At 40.7% G+C, this 24,259-nt stretch overlaps 3 protein-coding genes across 6 annotated transcripts; all 3 read right to left on the bottom strand.

Moving 5' to 3' along the window:
- Window positions 1-251: 251 nt before the first annotated feature.
- On the bottom strand, window positions 252-4,678 carry vrtn (vertebrae development associated). 2 transcript variants are annotated; one of them, XM_039780969.1, is made up of 3 exons: window positions 4,470-4,678; window positions 3,384-3,715; window positions 252-3,260 (listed from the first exon to the last, which is right to left on the bottom strand). In XM_039780969.1, exons 2-3 carry the CDS (start codon window positions 3,693-3,695, stop codon window positions 1,497-1,499), a joined length of 2,076 nt encoding a protein of 691 aa, XP_039636903.1. In that variant the 5' UTR covers window positions 3,696-3,715; window positions 4,470-4,678; the 3' UTR covers window positions 252-1,496. The 2 variants fall into 2 exon arrangements, with proteins under 2 accessions (XP_039636903.1, XP_039636904.1); XM_039780970.1 differs by lacking the exon at window positions 4,470-4,678 and adding an exon at window positions 4,254-4,343.
- Window positions 4,679-7,706: 3,028 nt separating this feature from the next.
- Window positions 7,707-11,285, bottom strand: LOC120546207. Of its 2 annotated transcripts, XR_005636833.1 has the most exons (6): window positions 10,655-11,285; window positions 10,286-10,555; window positions 9,846-10,139; window positions 9,709-9,762; window positions 8,186-8,960; window positions 7,707-8,095 (listed from the first exon to the last, which is right to left on the bottom strand). XR_005636833.1 is itself a non-coding variant. In XM_039780985.1 (5 exons), the coding sequence occupies exons 1-5, from the start codon at window positions 10,776-10,778 to the stop codon at window positions 8,842-8,844; spliced, it is 861 nt and encodes a 286-aa protein (XP_039636919.1). In that variant the 5' UTR covers window positions 10,779-11,285; the 3' UTR covers window positions 7,707-8,841. The 2 variants fall into 2 exon arrangements, 1 of the variants encoding a protein (XP_039636919.1); XM_039780985.1 differs by having other exon boundaries at window positions 7,707-8,960.
- A 2,822-nt stretch (window positions 11,286-14,107) lies between these two features.
- Window positions 14,108-23,374, bottom strand: slc25a29 (solute carrier family 25 member 29). 2 transcript variants are annotated; one of them, XM_039782031.1, is made up of 5 exons: window positions 23,354-23,374; window positions 22,909-22,959; window positions 18,212-18,255; window positions 17,633-17,716; window positions 14,108-16,807 (listed from the first exon to the last, which is right to left on the bottom strand). In XM_039782031.1, the coding sequence occupies exons 2-5, from the start codon at window positions 22,934-22,936 to the stop codon at window positions 16,037-16,039; spliced, it is 927 nt and encodes a 308-aa protein (XP_039637965.1). In that variant the 5' UTR covers window positions 22,937-22,959; window positions 23,354-23,374; the 3' UTR covers window positions 14,108-16,036. The 2 variants fall into 2 exon arrangements, with proteins under 2 accessions (XP_039637965.1, XP_039637966.1); XM_039782032.1 differs by lacking the exons at window positions 17,633-17,716; window positions 18,212-18,255; window positions 22,909-22,959; window positions 23,354-23,374 and adding an exon at window positions 17,390-17,413.
- Between the last annotated feature and the right edge of the window lie 885 nt (window positions 23,375-24,259).

Genomic DNA, 24,259 nt, shown 5'->3' with positions numbered 1-24,259 from the left:
AAATCGTGATGCAGCCGATGGGGCAGAAGATTAGAATTGCTTATTGGTTTCACTTGAGCCGGAACGAGGACTTACTGACTTGGAAGAAAGACCAATTGATTTGGGAAAATTGCAGAGATGTTTTACAGTTTTAGATATCGTGGACCATAAAACTGGTGGCCTTATCAATTTGTCAGGCATGGACTGTGTTAATGAGCTGACATGATGAAGCAGCATTTTAATATCCCCGTGAGCAAGAGTGAAGCAAAGGATTGATGATGGTTGATGGTTTATTAATATACAGCACAGATTTCCTTACCTACTGACTGACTACAAAACAAAGCTGCCAGTATCAACAGTACCCATTCCAGACATGTCATAAGTACAAAGTAAACTGAAATGTATTATTTAGGGTTATTACAGTGGAAGTTGTGCAAAACAAGTTTGTCTGTGTGGAGAGAACTGGAAGTGGAACTTCATTTAGTGAAGAACAGCAGACAAACAAAGCTTATAAAAGGCAAATATTCCCCAATGTTGCAAGAAAATAGGTAGTTTGGAATGAAGGATCGTACAAAAAATAAAAAAAATCTTCATTTATATTCAGTTTTCAAGTAAAGAAACCATGTAAACATTTTTTTTTTCTAAAACAGAATTGTTGGAAAATTCCAACTTAACCAAAGTGTGCATGATGGTTAAGACAATACATTCAACAGTGTCATGGGAACTATTTCAGTGCAAATACAGTGTAAGTGTGACAAAACTCAGTTTATATATTGTGCATCACCAAAAGTTAAAGAGGCATTTTAAAAGTAGGTCATCAAAAAAAAAGCCAAAACCTTGAGATAACCACCTAAAACTTTGGTGCACAAAATGTGTACATTCAATAATCAAAAGTAGAACAATGAAAAAAGACTGAACCCCTGTTTACAGAAGATTGAACAAGAAGGAGTAAACTCATCTCTGAAAACAAATACTGGCTTTTTTTTACATTTTAAGTATAAAAAAAAATATGAAACCACTAGGAATCTCCCAGATCAATATCACAAGCATCAACAACAACAAAAATAATACTTTTAAGCATTAACAAACTTACTACAATGAAAACTGAAAAATAAAAAGGACCCTGAGTACAATGCTTAGCAAGGATTAAAGGAGAATGGAGGAGAAACAGCTTCAAACAAAATGCCACTAAACAGCTTTGAACTGCCTTTTGCCTGGAGGGAAACATGCAGGGTCTAAACTGACCCACAACTCGGTTTCTTTTCACACACGTGCAAATGTCCAGGAGGGAGGAATGAGCTGTGGTGGTGGGGCAGACGAAGGACACAATGCATTTAGATGCTAAGCCGGTGCACTTAACAGTCTTTTAGAACATAAAGTAAACTTGTGTAGTATGTTCACAGTAAAATGCACCGGCGGAGAGATGCATGGGAGGTTTTTGGGGTCAAGAAGTTCTTCAACAGAGCTTTCATGTCGCTCCTAAAAGCCCATTTTTTTTAGATAAAAGCGTTGGGCATTTACCCATGAACCAGCGACACCCCATGATGCAAAGCTCGCTTCCACATGTAGTACGTTGAGCGTGGCGTGAAAGGGAAGTAAGACCTGAATTCTTTAAACGTGGGGAAGGATTTCTCCTCAAAGCGTTGCTGCAGGAAGAGCTTGGCCTTGGCCTTGAAGTTGGCCAGAGCCACAACATCCATCGCGAACATCTGCTCATCTACGGGCGCCTTGCTGTGAATGATGTGCTTTGGATGTGGGGCATGAAACGGGGGCATGGGGGAGCTTTCTAGAGGTTTAGGACTCTCAACAAATGGGAGCACATGCTGACTATCCATCCTCCGCTCCATAATCTTGTTTTCTGGAGCAGTGCTCTCCAGACTCTCAGGAAGGTTGAGCTCTGTGCTCTGCATGCCGATCTTCTTCTTGCGGTTTCGACTGCTACGCCAAAGCCAGAAGAAAGAAGCGGACATGGTTGGGAACTTGAGCTTGAACTTCGTCAGGGACCAATTGAACTTCTGGACATGTAGCTTTGCAACATCTCTGAGCTGTTTTTTACTGATGTACGCCAGCATGAAACTTTTGTGTTTTTGTCCACAGATTCTCCTTCTGGGCGCGAACAGCTGGTTGGTGTGATGCAGGACTGGGGACAGACTTTTTGGACTATGGCTCTTGTCAGCATCTGAGCTGTCCTCACTGCTGCCAACGCTGCCTTTGTAACCGCCGTTGAACAGCATGGCTTCTCTCCTCCAGTTGTAGTAGGTTGATCTGGAGATCCCTGGGAAATTTCTTTTGAAGATCCTGAAGGGGAGGGAGGCGTTCATGGCGATGCAATTTTGCAGACAGCGCTTAGCTTCCTGCATGTGAGCTACAGTCTGGGCCCGCTCCAGGTCCAGCTTGCCGAGGTTGAGGCCAAACATGCTCGCCACACTGTCATTATGGTCTGGCTCAAACTGCTTCGCTTCAGGCGAAGACCAGGTCTCCTGTTCCGTGCTCTCTCCGGGACTAATCTCTCCAGCGGATGATGAGGTGGAGAAGTTTCCTCCGGTTTTCAGGAGCTCTTGCTTCCAGTTGTAGTACGACGACCTTGAGATCTCAGGGAAAAACTCTTTAAACTGGTGCAGAGGGATGAGCTTGCCCTCCAAGTAGCAGGCCTGCAGGAAATACTTTGCCTCGTACCTGGCTGCTGACTTTTTGCAGTGCTCCTGCGTCTGCCTCTTCCAGCGGTAGAAGGTCCTCTTGGTGATGTTGTACTTGTCCTTTAGACCCGGGTAGGAAAGCTGCAGGTCCCGGTTCAGCAGGTCCTCGCTCTTCGTCGGCGACACCCTCTGCTGGCTGTCAGGGCTTCCAAACGTGAGGTCTCTTGTTTGGACTAGTGCCACAAAGTGGTTCGGCCTGAACAACGACTCAGACTGCAGCTCTCCAGACCACATGATGTGGAGGGTTAGCGGCTCACAGTCTTTAGGCCACGGCCTTGGACGTATGACACGGTTGAAATAGGGCCGGATCTTAAGGTTGAACTTGGGATAGATGGAGTAGATGTTAAACTGTAAGACTGACGAAAGCGCATACACGTGCCACATGTTGGCATAGGAGCCGGGGAAGCAGGACGCTTTGACGTCGGCGTCGAAGATGGCCTCCAGGACTGTTACAGGCAGGTTGAGCATGTCCTCAGACTCTTCGGCACAGAGGCTGAAGCGAACAGCCTGAAGCATAATTTTTGAATCGATCATTCCAGAAAGGTAGTATCTCTTCCACAGCACCATTTCCACTACTGTCCGGACCTGTGGGGGCAATAATATTTGCAATTAATATTACAAAATGCACATATAAACAGCTAGAAAGAATCTGTATTGATGTATACATTTAGACCGTACAGACGGAGATTATAAACCATCATGGCTCACCTGTAGCTCCAAGCTAAGTCCAGTGTTGCCCACTAACAGCATGCTTACTGCGTCAAACAGCCGGTTGCCCTCCCCCTTACAGTTTAAAGGCAGGAGGCCCATGGGTGCATCGGGTGGGTACAGGCCATGAGCCGAGTTATCCACGCCTGCCCACTCGGGAAAATCCTGACAGGGGGTCTCCGGGAGCTGGAAGGGAGCAAGGATCTGGTCCACCTCCAGGGCCACTCGGGTCAGAGCGTCCAGGCCGGAGCTCTCTGTGGCCTCCTGGAGCTCCCCCAGAACAGACAACACCACCTCCTTCCTCTGAATCATACCTGGGGATCTGACGAGAACTGGAGGGGAGGAGGAGGAGGAGGAGGAAGAAGAGATGGTGAACAAAAGTTAAACATAATGGAGGAGAGGGAAGCTCAGATGATTCTGAGAAGTTTAGTGATATAAAACAACAGGGACTAGGCTTAGGGAATGTGTTCATGCCTTTGTTAACAGTAGAATAGATTATGTAGATTACTGAGGCCTATCCAAACTCAAACAACAGCTGCAGCTTAATCAAAGCGCTGCTGGTGCAGTTTGGTCTCAGAACAAAATAAACACATCTCACATTACTCAATGTATTGCACTAGATTTATTCCTGAACAATTAAGCTGATCTCTAATGCATTTTCTTGGCCCAAGTCTACCTTGTTTCTTTTTACAAATGCAATGCCACGGCTGTGTTTATACACTTTGTAAATTCAATTTAGAAAAAGGTCTCGATAATAGTGTGTGTTTCATTTGTATTATTACAACGTAGCTGCAAAATATGACTTATTCTGTTAGTAACGGAAACTTAACAATGCTAATTCAAGTCAAATTCAATACCTACAGGACTTACTTTGTGTCGCGCCGTGTTGTGTTATTTTTATGCTCTCAGTGATGTATTTGCTCGTTTCTGTAATTTCAAACACTTTCCTGAACCTGCGAAGTTTAAAATCAACTCAAGCGGAGTTTCGAAGTAGCCTGACCTCTTACACCCAAACACAAGATAACAAATGACTCGTGATTAATCGAAACGCGAAAACGACATTAAACCAACCAAATATGTTCCTACCTGAACGTCCAGAGACTACAAAAAGAGACTCAATGGAAATCGCTTGTTTGTAGTGGAGGGGTTTCACAGCTGATCGTGTTGATCTCTCTCTCTCTCTCTCTATCTCTCTCTCTCTCTCTCTCTCTCTCTCTCTGGGAGTTTTAGTCCATTGCGTGCGTGCAGCTCCAGAGAGTTCTGTCCTCGGACCTGCGGCGGCTGAGCAGTGGAGATTTGGGGAGCGACAGGAAATGGTTAATCGTCAATTCTCTTTTTTTTTTTTTTTTTTTTTTTTTTGTCTCTGCGCCGAGAGACACCTCCCTCCTCCTCCTCCTCCCCTCTCCTCCCCTCCCCTCCTCCTCAAGTTGGCTACAGCCAGGGTCAATTTCAATGTGAAGTGTTAACAAAAGCCATTGTGTCAGGGCCCATCCGAACACAGAGGCAGCCCTGTAGGGTTACAGGTATCGGTGCTTTTAGGTTTAATCAACACGTTTTTGCTTTTCCTTTGTCAAAGCCAACTGCAGATGTCAACAGTTCACTTTCAAGTTTATTTGTCTAATGCGTCAAAGGAACATCAAGGCTCTTTTTGCCTCATAAATAAACCTATCCTTACTCTTATATGGTTGCACAAATATATTTTGCGGTTACTTGTATAGCTTGTTAGCCCGCACTTCAAATCCTCCATGCAAATATACAGTATAGGAACATCAGAACCTTTACACGCAGAAGTGGCCAAAAATAAATGTTGATGTTAAAGAATACCATAATTGTTGTAATTCTTCGTATATAAAACTTACGTATGTAATTTAATAGGGAAGTTTACCAGCACTGCGCTTTACATTGCCGTAAAACTCAGATTAAATTCTTTTTAGCTGCCACAAAATGTACAGTTAGGATTTTACAGCACTTTCAAATTAAGAGGAGTAATGGAGTATGGGCATGTCAAATGCCAAGGCGGACCTAAACAATGGAAGCAGGCCCCAAATTGGGTGGCCTAGCTTTACAGCAATTACCTTGCTTTCTGCTTTCTTTCCCAATGCAATGCTTTTGTATGTATTCTTCAGTCTGCACTCCAGAGACTGTAGTGTAAAAGGCCAGTTTGTGGATTAGAGTGGATATGTGCAGACAGGGCGTGGACATGAGCTTTGTGAGAGGAGAGGAGGGCTCTTGAGGTCCAGGTCTGCTCCACTGTATCACTTTTAACACCTCCTCTCCTGCCTTTTGCAGGATTTCAGTAATCAAGGCCTTTTGTTCCACACATGCACAACAATCCCAGCGACTGTCCCCAACCCCCCACTGCCCCTACTGTAGACCCATACACAAACACACACACACACACACACACACACACACACACACACACACCAGGGGACAACAGCATTTGGCCCCCACTGATATGTCCACTCCAAGCAGCACTTGGCAGACAAGCTGGTGCCAAGCTGGGGTTCAAGACTTTGACCTAAACCTTATCAGCTGTTTGGACAATGTGTGTGTGAGTGAGTGTGTTTGTGTGTGGGAGGGTTTACAAAAGAACAAGCACAATTTCCCCACTTTGGTTTGTATTTCTGTCATTGCCAGCTGAGATAATGCATATAGACACCCACTTGTTAAAAGTTATGGTAATATGTGTGTGTGTGTGTGTGTGTGTGTGTGTGTGTGTGTGTGTGTGTGTGTGTGTGTGTGTGTGTGTGTGTGTGTGTGTGTGTGTGTGTGTGTGTGTGAATACAAACTCCTCTGTCTTAATGAGCAGCTTCCTTCGCTCGTCGTCTTTGACCTGAAATGTTTTGGAAGTCAGTGTGTTGAATTGCGAGCAGCGACATTACTGCAATAGTTTACGGTCAATTTTGAAATGAGGATGTTGACATGTTTTGTAAAGAAAGGTCAAAGAAAGTGTCTAAACATTGCGTCAAAAGAGCGGAATGGAAGAGAGGTCACACTGAAACCATCTGGACAGCTTTGCATTTTAAAAGACACTTTTATATATAGACAATGATTTCATCGTAGCTAACATTACGAAGACATCCAGAACCAGAGCCTTTTTTCCCTTCAATTTATCATTAAAAAATATTAATCAATATAACTTCAATACATTGACCTTTCGTTGCGGAAATACATAAGTCTCAGTGTTGTACAAATATACTCAATGTGCCACATTATCCTCAGATCCTCAGCTTTGAGTATGTGTTCAGGGACTTTGATATCCTTTAAAGAATATTAAATCTAACTCATGGCTGTTGCTCTCTTATCCCTCTTTGCCTTCATCTTCTATTCACTTTAATGCATTCAACACATTTTAGAAAAAGACAGCCTATCTACTTTCATCCTTTGCATCCTATTTTTTTGAAGGATAAAATCAAGAAAATGAACACATTCAGAATCTAGTACATCTGCTTCCATGTCATGTGTTATGTGCCGAGGGCCTCTAATCTATCCTGGTACAGCCTCTCCACTTTATTCATCTACCCCCTTTCTTGTGTCTTTACCATCGTTTCTTCAACCCCCATCAAACTCTTGGCTTGTAGCCAATCACACACCTTAGGTGTGTAGATTAGCTGTGCTGCACTGCACCGTGAACACAGTAGTGGGCTGGCTGCAAGCATTTAAAATGCAAATAGGGCAACACTGGGACTGGCTCCGGCAGTCTCTCACCTGCTGTGGCTGTGTGTATGTGTCTGTGTGTGTGTGTGTGTGTGTGTGTGTGTGTGTGTGTGTGTGTGTGTGTGTGTGTGTGTGTGTGTGTGTGTGTGTGTGTGTGTGTGTGTGTGTGTGTGTGTGTGTATAGGTGTGACTGTGTGTGTACTGGCAGAGGAAAGTAGAAAGCTCCACACTAAATTGTAATTCAGCATGTTTGCAGAGGCACAATAGCAGGTTTGTGTGCAAAATAAAGTGTTGCATTTGGCTGTGTAGCTTGGTCACCTGAAATTTGGTACTGAATGCTAAAACACTATCACATGCAAAAACACAATGTCACTGAACAATGGCATTCAAAAATATTCCAGGGCTTGTTGAGATTTCACGCAACAAATCATGTGTTCTTTGGGCTGTGTGTTTCTGTTTTTTTTAACCGTGCCGTGTTGCCTGCCACCACATATTGCAAGTTCCTCTACCTGGTTAGTCAATTAATAAACATAGGCTTCCTCTAGTTGCAGTCAGTAATTTGCTTACATTACTGTATTCAAAAGCTCTCTAACCAGATTTTCTCTCTACAACTCCTGCCAGTTTTTTGTTTTATGAAAAATAACTGCAGATTTAATAGCCAAGTGTGTCATCATTTGATTTATTATAGACCTGCAGTCAGACACAGTTTTGCAAAGAAAACAATAAGAAGCACCATAAATAACAATGAATGTGGGTTTTATGAATACATCATCTGATTAAAAACAATTTGGGAATACATTGCTGAATGAATTACCATATTTAAAAAGAGTCAAACATATTGAGGTAGACTAATTATATCAATTTAACATTTTTCTAAAGTTGAAATGCAAAATGGCTGAGTCAAAAGGCCAAATATCTGTTATAGTACAGGGATTTGGTATGGAGCAATTCACAGTATTAAAACACATGGCAGTAGCACAGTTGGAGCTCACAAATAAAGAAAAGATATACTACAATTTGTCACAATTTGTCACATCGTCTGCATTCATAACCTAAAAACACACAGACACACACAATCATTACCTTTGAAAATGGCCAAAAGCACAAAAGATTTTACTTTATTTGTGAGAGAATTGACTTACATTGTTGGTACTGGCCGTGTAACAAGACTCATCTGGCACCTGGCTGCCTAAATAAACATAGCACAAAGCTAGCGAGCAAGTTGAGCATCAAGCTAGGTGACGTAAATTGTGTGAGACGAGAGATGTAGTTCAATGAGCGGTTTCACACAAAACTAAGTGGTCATATGACAAACCTACAGCTAACTGAGACTTTCTTCAGTTGAAAAATGATCTTTTAAATTGACGAACATTATATGTGTAATCCATGCTAAATTCAAACGGGATCAAAAAATAATTTGCCTCTCCCCATTCTCTACCATTCATCTTTTTTCCGAATTAAGGTCCCATGAGGTCCACCGGAAGGGGCGTGACTTCGGCTCTCTATGTAGGCTAACCATTAAATATAATGATATGTTCAGTGCTGTACAGACTAGTTTAGATTTCTCAAGCTTTGTTATGTGACTCTACAATTGCAAAACAATTACCATCATGAAAGGAACAGTAAAAAACAGAACGTAAGTGCTCAAAGACCACGAAGTAGAATTGTGCAAGAAGACGTGTGCATGTAGACACATGTATGGAAGTGATTGTGTATAGCCTGTGTTTGGGCTAGTCTGTGCCCAAATATGAGTCCATTTTCAATGGCGCAACACACCCTCTCTATAGGTTCAGGAAGTTTAGGAGAACTTACTTGTTCTTCTTCTATTCACGACAAACAACGCAACCAGTGCTGTCACAACCACACATCCCCCCACCCCCACAGCGGCGCCCATCATGTCCTGGTTACCACCGCCACCTGAAAATGCAAATTACAATCATTTAACATGTCAAATAATGTTTTGTATGGCTGGAACACGTCCTCCAAATCCTCATCTAACCTTACATGAATAGTTTGAGAGTTAGATCTGAAGACTGATAGGCTACCACTCTCATGTCTGTATGCTAAATATGAAGCTTCAGCCAGAAGCCGGTTAGCTTAGCTTAGCTAACCCTGTAAACAAGGGGAAACAGCTAGCTTGGTTCTGTCAAAAGGTTACAAAATCACCTAGCAGCACCTCTTAAGCTCAGTAATGTATGTGTGATATTTCATTTGTTTCATTTATTAGGCTAGCTTATGCCAAGCTAAGCTAATTGTCACCTGGCTCCAGCTTCATATTTAACAGACAAATACGAGAGTGGTATCAATCTTCAATTTGGACTCTTGGCAAGAAAGTGAATAAGTGTGTTCAAAATGTCAAACTATTGTTTTAATATTTAAATTGGAATGAACTGGAAACTATTCAGTGCCCCTTAGTATTTTGGCAACTCAATACGCAAACTGTGCTTTCCACAATAATCCAGATAATGTAGCTAGACCCTGAGTGTATCGTAGATTTATGACAAAATAATTAGCTGGCATATTATTAAAGTGTCTGCCTTTTTGCTGTCTTGGAGGGATTATTAATTTACATATACATGTTTATTAGTTATTGAGCAAATATTTAGAAAAAAAAAGTCAATTTGTAGGCTATATGAGTAACAAAGATAGTCTCTATATACTGTACCTTGATTTTCGGGTTCTAGATCTATGATGAATCCTCTTCCCCTCCCTTTAAGAGCTACAAAGAAAATAGCATTTGTTATTATTACTTCTTTGAATTCAACACCTAGGAGTCTACTGGTTAGGATGAATCATACAGACCTGGGACTCTGACCCGCAACTCCACTGAAGTCTGGACTTGTTCACCTACAGTCGCCTGGCACCTAAACTTCTTGTTTTCAGGTCTTTGAAGGGTGAGAGTCAGAGTTACAGCACACAAAGACTCCTGTTTTATCTGATGTTGTGAGTCCTCGTGTATCTCAGTGCCGGCTTCATCCACCCACGTCAGGCTGACCTGGTGGAGCTGTGCTCTGCAATGTCCCTCCTCTACGAAGGTGAGGAGAATGCACTGCAGTGACACTGTTTTGCCAGGCATGAGCTTTAACTCTGGGCTGGCTGAAAGAAAAACAAAAAAGCATTCGTTTTATTTATTTTACTCCTTTACAGCACAGATTTCTCTTAATCAGCTTTCTCGTTAGAAGTTGAAATCAATTCGGTATCAACCCACACAGCAGTAAGACTCTATTCTTGACAGTACTCACTATTGTGACGAGAGAAGACATCTGGCCTTTGTTGGCAACGATGACGTCCAACATCTTCCGCTGTGAGATCTTTGATTTGCAGAGTGCATTTCGAGTCCTCATCCACTGATGTAGCTGTCTGGATCTCTCCATTACTGACTATGGCAATGTAATCAATTGTTTGGCTTGTGCTGAGCTGCCATACATGAAAGCAGACTAAATTTTCCTCACATGGAAATGTGACAGAATAAGCCCGTTGGGCAAATATCAGACCATCTTCTCCATTTACACCTGGTGAAAGAAGATAAACAGGGTCAGATTTTCTATTAGATGTTTGAGATAAGATTATAAAACTATCACAAGATAAGATTGTGTCAATGTTTCAGTAACCTGTTGTGATGAAAGATAACAATAGCAGCCTCATCCCAGTGTGAACAACTCCAGCCATCCTTGTGTGCAAATGTGTTCGCTGTGAAAAGGCACACTGGAGGTTCTCTGTTGTTACCCTGAACATTAGTCAACAGGAATGTCACTTCCTGCATTTGCCAACATCTTTAACCTGCTGGTGTGGAAAACCTTAACAGCTACTGGTCTGACTGTAGTTCTGAGTACAAGAACATTTATACAAACAGAGCTTTTTTAAGTCAGGGTTTAGTTGGCTCACTGGGGAAAACGGGTCAACAGTAAAGAGGAATAGGAAAGACTACCAAGCAAAAAAGCTTGACATTTTTAGAAACTATACTATATTTCCACATAAGAAGAAAACAATCTGTCCTCAACAATATTCATCAAAATTCATCAAAACAATCTGTCCTCATCAATACAGTATTTATTTTAGTTTTCAATAAAACTAAAATTAAAAATACAGAACTTTTTTATTTTTTACATTTAACAGTGCTGATTTCCTCTTTTGTTTTCAGACAATTTGTAAAGAGGTTTATTGATGAGGACAGATTGTTTTCTCTCCTGTGAGACCTCAATGAGACCATAATTTAAAAAATTAACATAATTCTGTATTGCAGAAGACTTAAAACTAGCGATTGAGACCATAAACTCATTATGAAAATGTTTACTGAGGTAATAAATAAAATGAGAAGTGGGTCACTTTCTCATAGACTTCTACAGAAACCAAACTCCTTTTGTAACCACATGTGTCGCCCCCTGCTGGAATTCAGATAGAATGCAGGTTTAAAGCACTTCCTTGCAGCACTTCGCCGAACCGGATGCGTTGTCCATTAATATTAACGGTCTATGGTATGACCTGACCCTTTAAGATGTGGTTGCAGTTACCGCTGCTCATCAGCAGATGGCGCTCTAGCTGAAACTCCAGCATTGCTCCTGTTGTGACAATATTTTCCAGTGCTTTTTCTCCGGACAAGTGATGTGTGCAGCTCTGTCATTCTGCCTTTCTCATTTAAACTAGAAGCTACGCTGGAGGTTGATTCCACCCTTTTCTACTCTGCTATCTTGGAAAGCTGTTCAAAGACACCCTGCTTTCAGCAGGCAATATATTTGAAAATGCAATCTTCACTTCATAGCGCCAAATGGCCACTGCACCTAATGTTGCATCAGTCCCTTGTGTAGCAGGAAACAATACAATTAGGCCTAATCAGTTAATGCTGATTATGATAGAAAAAAGATACAATAGATAAGAGAACAGAGACAAAATCTTTTTCACAGGGAGGGGCGAATGAATGTCATAATTTGTCAATTATGGGAAATGTCATAACCCACAAGAACCGTATTTTTTTGTGAACGTGGAATGCTTGCGTTTATCAAGTGTAGAGGGGGTTGGATTACAAAAAAGCTGCAGAATCATTTTTTATTTTGCCATTTGTACAGATCATCAGTGACAAATCTAGACAAATAGGTTATGTCATGATTATGTTAAAAAAATATGTCTCAGTTTTTCAGTTAAAATCTCTTCAGTGTAACAGCCAACTCAAACTGATGAAAGAGACTTTAAAAACTGCGTAAACTCAGACATTCAGGGAACCACACAACTACCTCAGACTGCAAAATATATGTACTGTATATATATTTACATAACAGAATCTCACATTAACACAGTTATATCCTGTACATATTGCATCTTTCACATCAGCTGGACTACATGTTAGCTGTCAAATGGCAATCACCAAAAGTTTCAGATGTAATCTACCTTACAGTCAGAGAGGTAACAGTCACCGTTCAAGAGGTGGAATAATTGAGTAAACACAAGCAACTTCTACAGACATACTGTACCAAATATCCCTTTGCACTTTCTCATCATCACCCACAATCAACCAGAATACAGTTTTTCAGCAGCATTGAACAATTCAAACTAGTGACATTTAAATTTAAAACAACATGATTCCAAGAAATCATTGTATCCCTCAAGTCTGAGTTTTAGTCCAAACATCTGTGAGTGAATACAGCTGTGTTACATTCAACATACGGAAGGTTCAAGTGCATCTGGGACTTTCTGCTCTCCAACAGCCCGTCATAGAGTCTTCATAAACAAAATGACAACTGTAGCTTGATTTGTTGCCAGGTTTACAACTTCAGACAAGATCTCAGAAAAGCATTCAGGGGAACGGGTTGTCAGTAGTACCGACGGTTTACGGCTGATGGGAACTGACTAGGATTGGGCATCGAGAATCGGGTCCAACTTGGAATGGTTTCAAAAATGAAAAACTGGCAAAAATTCTCTTTTTCTTTTTTTAAATTGAAATCATTTGGAAAATTTGGTTTTGAATCTGATCATCTAGGGCTGGGCGATATGGAGAAAATCAAATATCACAATATTTTTTACTAAATACCTCAATATCGATACTGCAACAATATTGTAGTGTTGACTATTGGTGCTTTCACTAAATATTTACACAATGAGATTTTTGATAAATAATCATCAGTAATGTGGATATAATGACTAAGTTGGTAAACACAAATAACAGAACAGTCCGGTAAGTTCAGAAAAGTACATCACTTTACTGTAATGCAGCCTTTAAAACCAGGAAAAAACAACACTTATGCCATATTACGATATCCAAAATCTAAGATGATATCTAGTCTCATATCACAATATCGATATAATATTGATATATTGCCTAGCTCTATGATCATCGGTCCCAAATTTAACATGCACAATTTTTGGTTCCTGTAGCGGCCACCGTACTTGCAGGCGCTTGTTATAAGTAAGCTGCGCTCTAGTGTGGCTTTACTTTTCATTGAAAAAGTCACCATTGAATCAAAATTAAATTTTCCTCTCATCTGTGAAATAAGCAACTCCACCCATAGATATAGAACAAGACTCCACCCCTCAAAGAATCGGAATCGATGAGAACCGGAATCGAATGGAAGAATCGGAATCAGAATTGTTAAAATCAAATGGATGCCCAACTCTAGAACTGACGCATTAGCCTTTTTGTAGGGGAGTATACTTTGATTGGTTTACAGCAAGATATTCAACATTCAGGCATAAAATATCGGAAGAAAAAAAAAATCTGATACTGACCACACACATGCAGAAAGCAGACAACCACTCATTAACAAAAAACTGATTACGTTTCTCATACTGCCCAATGCTGCAGTGCTCAGTCTGATAAACCTGTTTGAGTCGTGATTCACTCAGATCTTTCACCCGAGTCTTTAAATTGACTCATGAATCACGAGTCTCTAGTATAACTAAATCTGATCAGTTGAGTCCTACTACAATTCAATCTAAAATGATAGCAGCGCCACACACAAACCTCTTGCAACATTAGCTACTACTAGGGTTGCAAAGGGGTGGAAATTTTCTGCTAAATTTCCAGAAACTTTCCATGGAAAGTTTAGCTGGGGAATTTTGGAAACATTCCAATTTTGATTTACTATGGTTAGTGGGCTATACAATTAACACACAAAGGTTAATAATAGCAATGGGTTATGTATTAGCCCTGTTATAGACTAACAGTATTATAACAATCAATATTAAAAATATCCAGTTTATTCCCATTAATTCCCATGGAAAGTTTCCAACTTTGAAAATTCCCAGAATTTTGCAACCCTAGCTACTACTAGTCCTAGCCATCTTAGCTGCCAAAAGCTTTATGACTTACAATTTCATAGGCAACAACAACTCCACAAGTCATCTCAAGCGACTGAGTGAGCAGAGAGACAGTCCAAGACAGGTTATAGGAACTTCCCGACCCACAGACTCAGAGCTGGAAACATTGCAAGCTCGCAGACCATGGGACTAACTCGAGAGTCCTCGATGACTAGTGAGTTGTTGATGACTAGCAAGTTATCGATGATTCACGAGTTCTCGCATGAGTCAGTCAATCGCACGAATAAGCCGGCTATGAGTAGTATGAGATCAATACTGACAAGTGACTCGCACAACCCGGATCAGTTTAGTGAGTGACTCAGAATAACCTGAATCCTTAAAAAGAATCGAGTTTGCCAGGCCTACAGTCTGAGCTACAGTCTGCTCTGATTGGTCAGCTGGCCCACTCTGTTGTGATTGGTCAACCAAATTCAGAACAAGCCCCTGGGTGGGCTGTGCTTGCTCAGGCAGCACCTATGGGCAGCAAATATGATAAACTGGGCTGGCATTCTCAATTAGTGGCATCACTAATTAAAGACTTCCAAACAGAAATGTGGGAAGGCGTATCTAGGCAGTTAAAAAAAAGTGCTGTCTGTGGGAGAGAAAAAGGAATGAGGGCCATCCTAAATGCTGACCCTCCCAATTTTAACTTTTTCTAAAACTTTAAAGAGAGACCACCTAGCATGCATTTCTGACCCTACAATAATCATATAATGTGCAGCTTTAAAAGCTATTTTAAAACTAAAATTTACAAAAATAAAGTAAAATAGTGGAACAAGTGTGGTGCTACACCCACATGTAGCGCCATGTTCCACTTCTGGATCAGGCCTTTATTACAGTAGTACAGTTACAATGATAACACTTCACATTATTAAAAAAAACAAACATGCTAAACAGACCAAACAAGACCTAACACCACCTACCATCCTGATTCACACATAGACCCACTATACATTCAGAACAGTGGATTTCTGTACTGACATGTGCTGTATGGAGTAATAGTGCTTTAGTTAGGATTAGATTATAGCTGCAATATGTTATTTGGTTAGAAAGCAGACACAAGTGATAAGTTCTTTGTACTTATCAAATGCTACATTCCATCGCCCTCTTGCTTGGCTCCTCAGAGGATACAGTTCAGCTACAAACAGGTGCTTCAGCTTCCTTAAACAAAATAAAAAATGTCATATTATAAGGCAGGGAAATGTCTCCAATTGACATTTAAAAACAGAACTAAAACCAATGATATATACAGGTGCAGCGAAACACTGCACATTTCAAGATAGATCAACCTTCAGTGTCTACACTGTACACACCATGTAGCCACACCCTTAGTTTTGTGGCTCAGTAACAAGTCATAATCAGTGTCACACAAGATCATTCTCACAGATAAAAGCTGTGTTCAAAACTTTCATGAATCTCATAGCTCCATTTTCCCCATCTTATCATAGGTAACACCATCCCCTTGTACAAGTCTGCATCTTCAGTGGCAAACCTAAAACTTAAATTATAGCTAAAAATAAATATAGTTGCCTTCGTTTCCTTTTTGACATGAAAGTAAAAACACGTGTTTATATAAACCAGGTTTTTTTTTCTCAAAATTGGAAATGGGGGGTCTGGTGTGAGACTGAGTCAGACATTTATAAAGGGTTTGTATGTTTATATAATCCATGCTCCTGTAAAGTGCCCAGGTTGAGACCTCTGTGCTGTCACAGGCTGGAGGGTTGGGCCTGCTGCTTTATCTGTGTGTGGTGGCTTGGCTGAGCCTGCTCACAGTCTTTAGGCCCCTCCTCCACCCCCCGGGCGTACATGAGGATAAGGGTGACGGTAGCAAAGGTAGTTGCATTCACAGGGAACGCCCGTAGCAGCGTGGAGGTGAGGCCTCGTGTGAACACCATGTAGCCCTCTCTCCTGATACTCTGTCGCACACAGTCAGCGATGCCACTGTACTGGTTGACTCCACCCACCCCGTCTGCCTGCAGCCGCGATTTGATCACATCCACAGGGTAGGTGGAAAGCCAGGAGGCAATGCCAGCCATGCCCCCTGCAAACAGCAGTTTGGGGATCATGTAGCGGTCATCCGGCTCACAGCCAAGGCTGCGCGTCATCACATCATAGGCCAGGAAATACACTCCAAAGCCAGGTGTCTCGCGGATTAATGTCGTGACCATGCCTCTGTTTACGCCCCGCAGACCCTCCCGATTGTAGATGCGTGCCAAGCAGTCCAGGGAATTCTTGTACAACTTCCTAGAAGACTTCTTCTCCCCAGTACCCTGCATTTGCATGCGGGTTTTAGCCAGCTCCATGGGGCAGCAGATGACACACTGGATGGCACCTGCTGCTGCACCAGCAAGGAACTGGTTCATGGGGGTGTCCTGTCCCAGCAACCGCATGGTGTTTCCCTGAACACCAAACACTATAGCATTGATGAATGTAAGGCCCATCATGGGGGATCCGATGCCTTTGTACAAACCAAATACCTGTGGAGAGGGTCAGAGGCATCACATTAAACAAAATGTTTTCACACATCACTATAATCTAGCTGCCGTTAGCTAGTTAGCTCAGTTAGCTGTACAGCTGGAACATTAACCAAAAAGTGTCCGAGCATGGACACTGTCCCGTTAACTAACGGCAGCTTACCACAGTTAGCATCAATTATGGTTACTTCAGCAACAAGTAGCCTAAAGCTATATGTCCATAACTCCGAAAATCACCTGGGTACTATATTTATTGACGTCAAACTGGCCTTATAACATTTATGACAAGTACACATTGTTCCAATTTACTTTAGGTCAAGGAAATATTTTTTTTACGATATATAAGTCTTATGAGTGCACTTCCTTCGGCACGGTGATACGGTTGGCGGGTCTAGTTCGGTAGAAAGAAAAAAGTTCCTACATGAAACTGCTCACAACCAGGTCTGTAAATTGTGAACTGTCCCTTTAAGGTATTCCATTCAGTGTTAAGACTCTGCTATCAGGTCAGTCTGACCTCACTGACTTAACTGTAGACCATAACAGCCGAGGTGGCTGGACCTTACTAATAGGTTCTGTCAAACATAACTTGCATAGATGTCATCGTGAGCAGCAGGCTCACAGCTTTACAGCCCAGGAAGGTAGATGACACATAGCAACAAACCACCTGAAGAAATAAAAACATGTATTTCAATAAACTCTATGGACTGGAAAAACTTCACATACGTCAGAGCCAAGCTAACAAAGCAAACATAAACATAGTCACTTATCAGTAATATTACTGCTTGCATATATTAGCATTAGACTTGTATGGGAAATAAATCCACGTACCGTCTCCTGCCGTATGATGGACTGGAAACAGTGATAGGTCCCACGGTACAGAGGCTTATCAACACTCTGGACCTGCAGTCTCACCTGGGAAAGAAGACACTCTTCAGTGATTAGATAAACCACTTTCTCTACTGACATAGCAAGAAATTCACAATGAGCTTACAGGGTTTCCTGCAGAATTTTTTGTTTTATTTAAGGTGGTAGGGTGGGGATTGCCATCAGACCGGGGGGGAGGAGACAGAGTTCTCGGGTACTGAAATTTGGCACCGTTTGATTTTAAGTGAATCCGTCCTCGGTAGTACCAATGTTATTTTTAATTTTTAATGCGTTCTGCAGAGTCACGGTTTGGAATTAAAAGGGAGGAAACAGGACAGAGTAACATGTGGATATTGTTCATTTACATTTTTTTTTTTTACATATGCTGAAAACACAGATATCTCTTTAACAGTTAATAAATAGTTTGTTTTTAAGTTCGTTGGTATATTTAAACAACGTGCATTTAAACAGAGGATTACATAAAAAGGTCTAAAAAGTTCTTAGAAATCTCTCAAATTACATTGTGCCTTAAAATTTGCCCACCTTAACTGTGTCAAATGGGTGTCCAACCAAGACTCCAGCAGCACCTGGAGACAAAGGAAACAACCGTGAATAAATAGAATGGACATTGATAATCTATCACTTGATCTTTCTTGATGAGTATTTTGTTCTGTAATAAAAAGGTGTTTTTTGTATTATATAAATCATATATAGCATTTATGTATCAAATGTAATCAAATAATTTGATTTTAGTATATGAGAGTATGACACTTCCGTTCAACTCATTTTAACCTCTCATAAATCCTCTAAACTTCATAATCATAAGAATAGACAATACTACCCAGTGTTATTGTGATGGGCGCATGGCTGCCGTCACGGTAGCGATACGCTACCTGTTTTGATCTCAAAGACTGAGTGAAGAAGTTGCTTGTAGATGTTTGTTTGACTGTCTATGTTCGGTTTGTATATTGGTTTTATATAATCTGTCATTTATCGTATTCCCCATATTAATCCTGTAGTTGTGTGCACATTTTTAACATCTAAGACTGCGGTGATTTGTTATCTAGGCCTAGTTATATTCCTCTATACATTGTTTATTGTTTAAGACCGTACGGATTGTCACAAACTACACTTGTCATAATAATCAAGCGACCATGTATTTATTAACTATGCATATTTATTGAGTTTAGAAGTCTTGTGACTTATTTATGAGGACGTAAGTCTGCTGTCAAATGTTTAGCTTTATAGCTTTATGTATTTTTGCTGTATTAAGCCATTACGGCCTACTCACCTGAGCCACCCCTGTGTTTTATAGGTTGGTATGTTCCAATTTGAGGGGTGGCGTCAGGCTATTTAGAGAGGCCGTAGTATTTGCTCGGGACAGAGCTGGAATGTACTGGGAGGGAGTAGGACGTAAGTCTGCTGGATGTCCTCTACGTGTTAACCTGATTTAAGGTCTATTAGGACAGAGTTGTGTATTTATATTTCTGATCGTTTTGACTGGCAAGTGAATTTTTATTTAAATTCTTGAAAGTGCTTTTTAGTTACTTTCCTTAATTTTTTTCTATTATCATTTTTGCCTGTGAGCCTTAATTGGGTCAGCTATAATAAAAGCCCATTATTTGCACATCACCTTTGACTCACCCTGAGTGTTAATACCTGCTCAAGACTACTCACCGCATCTACCCTCAACAGTTATCTTAATCATAACATAAACACACTGTGTGCCCTTGTCCTTAAGGTTTTTCAGACATCTGTGCAAACATTAACATTGGTTGTTTCACCTCCGTTACTGAGGTCTAATGGTTATTGAAATGCTAACTCTGCCTTCTAAACACAGCAAAACATTCTTGCTGGCCTCCCAGCGTTTGTCTCTGTTCTGTACAGTTATGACCAATACAGTCAAAACTCAGAGACAGTTCGAACCTCTGCTGAGTCTTCATTATCCGGACAGTTACTGTACACATTTTTCTGATATGAAGAAATCTAGACCCACTAACACATCAGGCCTATTTAACCAGTTTTTGGGCTATTTGACCAAGGTAATGCTGCCTTTTTCGAGCCTGAGCCAGCTCACTAGGCATCATTAACCTCTACAACTTCCCCAGCGGGCCTGTGAAAGTTACATAACCTAGGTTTGTGCAGCACATGCCCACGGTCTAATGCCAGTTTGGGCTTCTCACCTCAGTCTATGTGAAGCTCAGGCATGAAAACGGGTCAGGGGTGAAAAAGGTGAGAAGGATATTACCCCTCTGGGGGGGGGGGCATGCTCCCCAAGAAGAAAATTTTAAATATTCCATATTTTAAAGCATCAATCTGATGCATTTTGAGATGCATTTTTTGCCAACCAACAGTGTAATATTTCAATATGCACTCATTAAAGTTAATTTGACTGGCAAAACAATAATAAAATTCATAATTTTTAAAGACTAAAACGTTTTGGATCAATTTTTACTTCTTCAAACTATTCTTTAAATTAAGAGTCAATGTGGATTTACATATTGCAATAATATCATAATCCTACAATGAATCATTGTGAAAACTAAAATGTACTACTTTGGCCAAGTCATCATCAAAAAAGTGAATTAGTACATTCATGATTTTGTCCATGTTGATATTAGCTGCTTTATTTACATTTATTAAAAACGTTGCATTGTTTATCTTTTCATATAGCTAGACGTCTAAACTCTGGGACAAGGCCGTTATGTTAAAATACCTGACATGCTGATTCCAAACACACAGCTTTTTTAAGGCAGTTTGGGCTTCAGATATCTTTTACAAATCATGTTCCGCTATGAACGTGCACACACGTATTGTTTGTATCACGGTCGGTCAGTAAAGGCAGTCTTAACGGTAGCGGTCGTTGCTGGTAACGTACTCGTATGACAGAGTGCACGGACCGAAGCTTTATGATTAGCAAGCACTGTCTTACCGCTGCTGCCGTCCAAAACATGCGCTGCAGAAGCAAGAACCCGGCTCCCTCAATTTGAGGCACCAAGTGCTCCTTTCTCAACTAAAGCTGCCTGTATCTACCTCTATGGTACCTGTCGGTACACGATCCGTTCTGCACATGCGCGACACATGCGCGATCCGTTCTGCACATTTGCCGTGTTAACAATTCGGCAAAGAAGACCCGCCCTACTTTGCATCTGATTGGCTAGAACTCGTTTCATTGGTTGGTGGAACTCGTTTCATTGGTTAAATCCATAGACAGTATGGTTAAATCCAGCGCATCAAAACAAATCCCATGTGGACATGTGTAAGGCCCGAGTACTTGCACCCCTCCCCTCCCCCCTTAAACATTGTATCATCGAATCTACACGATTCACGTAGGTCACCTATTTTGGTTTCAAAACGGCGAATTTCGCCAAAAGGTGAGTGATTTTCATGTCTGTATACTACAATCCCAGGTATTACAGCATTAGGTTTTAACAGGCAATGTGACGACTTAAATGTGTCTACCCTCAGACATTTTGCCATAACGTTTATGCTGTGGTAGCTATCTCTTTAACAGATGTGGTTGTGTTAGATCATTGCGAGCAATGTTGCCAAATGAGTATGACAGCTTTATGACAGTATTGGATTTTTAAATGATTGTGATATTATCAGCATATTTTCCAAAAGATGTACTATATCATGATATATATCAATATTGTGAAATATAATGACATATACTGCAGATGACTTTATCCATACATTACACCCAAGGAGGTTAATAACATCTAAATGTTCATAACATCTAATGCTGCAACTAATTTTATTACTGGCTGATCTAATGAGTATTATTTTGAATGAATCATTTAGTCAATAAAAAAAAACTGTGAAATGCCCATCCCAAGTTGGTAAACAAACAGTTTTTTTGTAATTTTTATGTTTTGAATTTATTGTTGATTGTTTTGTTTAAGCAAAAATATTCCAGATGTCAATTTAAGAATTACGATGTTTTAAGGTTGAAAACATAATGATAAAATTACTAATGATATTAATAAAAAGTACTGGGAAAAAATAGACCTGATGTTAGTGGCCCACCTGTGTCACCACAGTAAACAAACCACAGCTTATCGGTCATAAGCACCTGCTTTGTCACCTGACCCATTTGTAAAAAGAGCCAACCAGGAATGAGTCCCAGCTGTAAGCCCGGAAAAGAACACAAGCAGGCGTGTGTTTGACACAATGACGAGCGGTCATTGACCTCAATGCACTTGTATGATCTAAGTAAAGGAAAAACAAGCAGACCAGGGTGTTGCATCATAGTTGTTATAAAAATTATCTTCTGTGTGTCACCGTCACCGCCCAACTCAAAATGCCTCAACATGCAGGTATGAATGTAAACTTCACTGGTTTTAAAAACGATCCCACTCTTAGCTAACTGGGTTTTGAGCTAAGCAAAAACTAGGCCATCCAGCTTTCCATTTGACTGTACTTGGTTCCCTGACATTCTACCACACTGAGAGGGTGGGAAATCACATGGTCTGCCATGTGTTAAGAAAATAAAGCATACGATTGGTCTGTGAAGGGGTGTGTACTGATTCATGTTTTCTGTGTATGGTGTGTGGAAACTTTAAACTGCCAAGCCAACCCATCTTAAAAGCTCGGGTTGCACTTATGTAGTGTTTGCATGGTTTCAACTCTAAGGCGTGTATAAGTTACACCAGGGAGACATGCAGAAGGTTGGAGCACCCTTGGTTAGCAAAACAAAGTATTTTCCACGTAGACCTTGTGAAATGCTGTACATTGGACATACAGGAGACCTGTTAGATTCAATAAATTTTGAATTCTGTATTTGAAAGTTAACATATAGTTTAACCTAAACTTCTGTGTTAAGTTTTTAAACAATCACAAAAATTACTGGAGGGAAAATAACATATGATAAAAGGAAGTAAGCGTTTCACAATATGGAACTTCACATTATCGTTTGCACTATTTGACCCAGCAGCTAACGCAGGATGAGCCACTCACAACTTTACACTCAAAAGTCAAAGTTTGCCACCAAGTCAAATGCAATCAGCGGAATACGTTTGCTTTGGTGTGCCGACCTGCGGTGGAATTTCGAAAATGCACTTGTAATATTGTGATAGAGTTGCATAAAGGGGATTTAGAAGAGAAACAGAGGGACATTATACCACAACTAGGTCATGCTATGTCTCAAACCAAGGTGTCTCTTTGTCATCTTTACTAATCTAATAAATCACAAGATAAAGTGGCTATATTACTAACACAAGTGCATCTGACGGACTTACCTCCGATGCATCCAGCAACGAAGTCCATCGCCGCTCTTCAACGTCACCTAGCTGCAGAAGGACTAAATATTACGTTTACGTTAACTACTAACTGAAAAGCACTCAACGATTCTATGAAACGTTTTTTTCTTTCCAAAACTGTTTACTTCGTTGTGCAATTTACAGTATCCGTTCCTCTCCGTTTAATCTCGCTAATGGACTAAAGTTGATTCACACTTTCGGTTTAGCACCGGGGTTTAGTTAGCGTCTAGCTAGCTATGTTAGCTGGCACTGGCTAGCTAGCTAGCTAGTTCCGAGTCGTCCTCTAAGACCTGACAGGACACAATAATTGTATTTTATTTTGTACTATTATTTAGCTTGCTCTATATCTATCCTAAAAAAACTCTCCTATTGACCGAGACGACCTCAATGTACCGCTGTGGCGTTTATTGTCAATGCGGACTACCTCTGTGCTGCCTGTATCGAGGAGGTTTATTCTGTACCACGCAAGCTAGCGTCGCAGGTAACTGTAGGAGGCGGGAATTACCGGCTTTGGGTAGAGTTTCTATCCAATCCAAGTGAAGAGATAACGCCAACACCCCGCGTCAGACAAAATCCGCATCATTCATTGGCTACATACCGCAAGGGCTCCCTGTGTTGAAATGCGTCACAAGTGCACATGTTTTGCTTTTGAGTCTCGGTTCAGTGGATGAAGGCAGTTTCATCATTTCACTTCATAGAGCCACGCGGAATTCTGTTTAGGATTGTTTTCTCCCTAATGCATCCTACAAATGCTAAATGATTCACTGTGACATTCTGTTTTTGCTCTGTTTTTTATGTACAGTGAACATTTATTTACAGGTTCTCCATTCATCCCAAGTTCTTTCTTCTTACTTCCACAGTGTTCATGACCTAGTTAGGCTAAAAGCATATCCAAAACGATCAACACAATTTTGTCACAAATTTAAGATACAATGATTTAATCTGTCTGTGTTTCACTTAACAGATACAGCAAAAACTCCATCTTTATTTTACCTGTTAATGAGCTCATTATGCCAATTACACAAATTGCCCAACATGGAACTTTTAGCAACCAAGTTGAATTGCAAGACAGAAAGTTTAAAACTATAAATATTTGGACAGAAAGTAGTGTTTAGGTTGACTACACCTTTTAAAACTATAAGTAGGCTACTTGGACAGAAAGTATCTGGGTGGAATAAACCTTTCCAAACTGTAATTAAGTACTTGTACTTAAAGTAGTATTTTTGGGATAAACCTTTACAATTATAGATACAGGCTACTAGGACAGAAAGTAGTATTTGGGTAGAATAAGTCTTTAAAACTTTTGTGGTCAGTCAATTCGATAACACGT

Source organism: Perca fluviatilis, chromosome 18, assembly GCF_010015445.1.
Source record: "Perca fluviatilis chromosome 18, GENO_Pfluv_1.0, whole genome shotgun sequence".
NCBI classification, from domain to species: Eukaryota; Metazoa; Chordata; class Actinopteri; order Perciformes; family Percidae; genus Perca; species Perca fluviatilis.
This window is presented reverse-complemented; position numbering and strand designations above follow the sequence as displayed.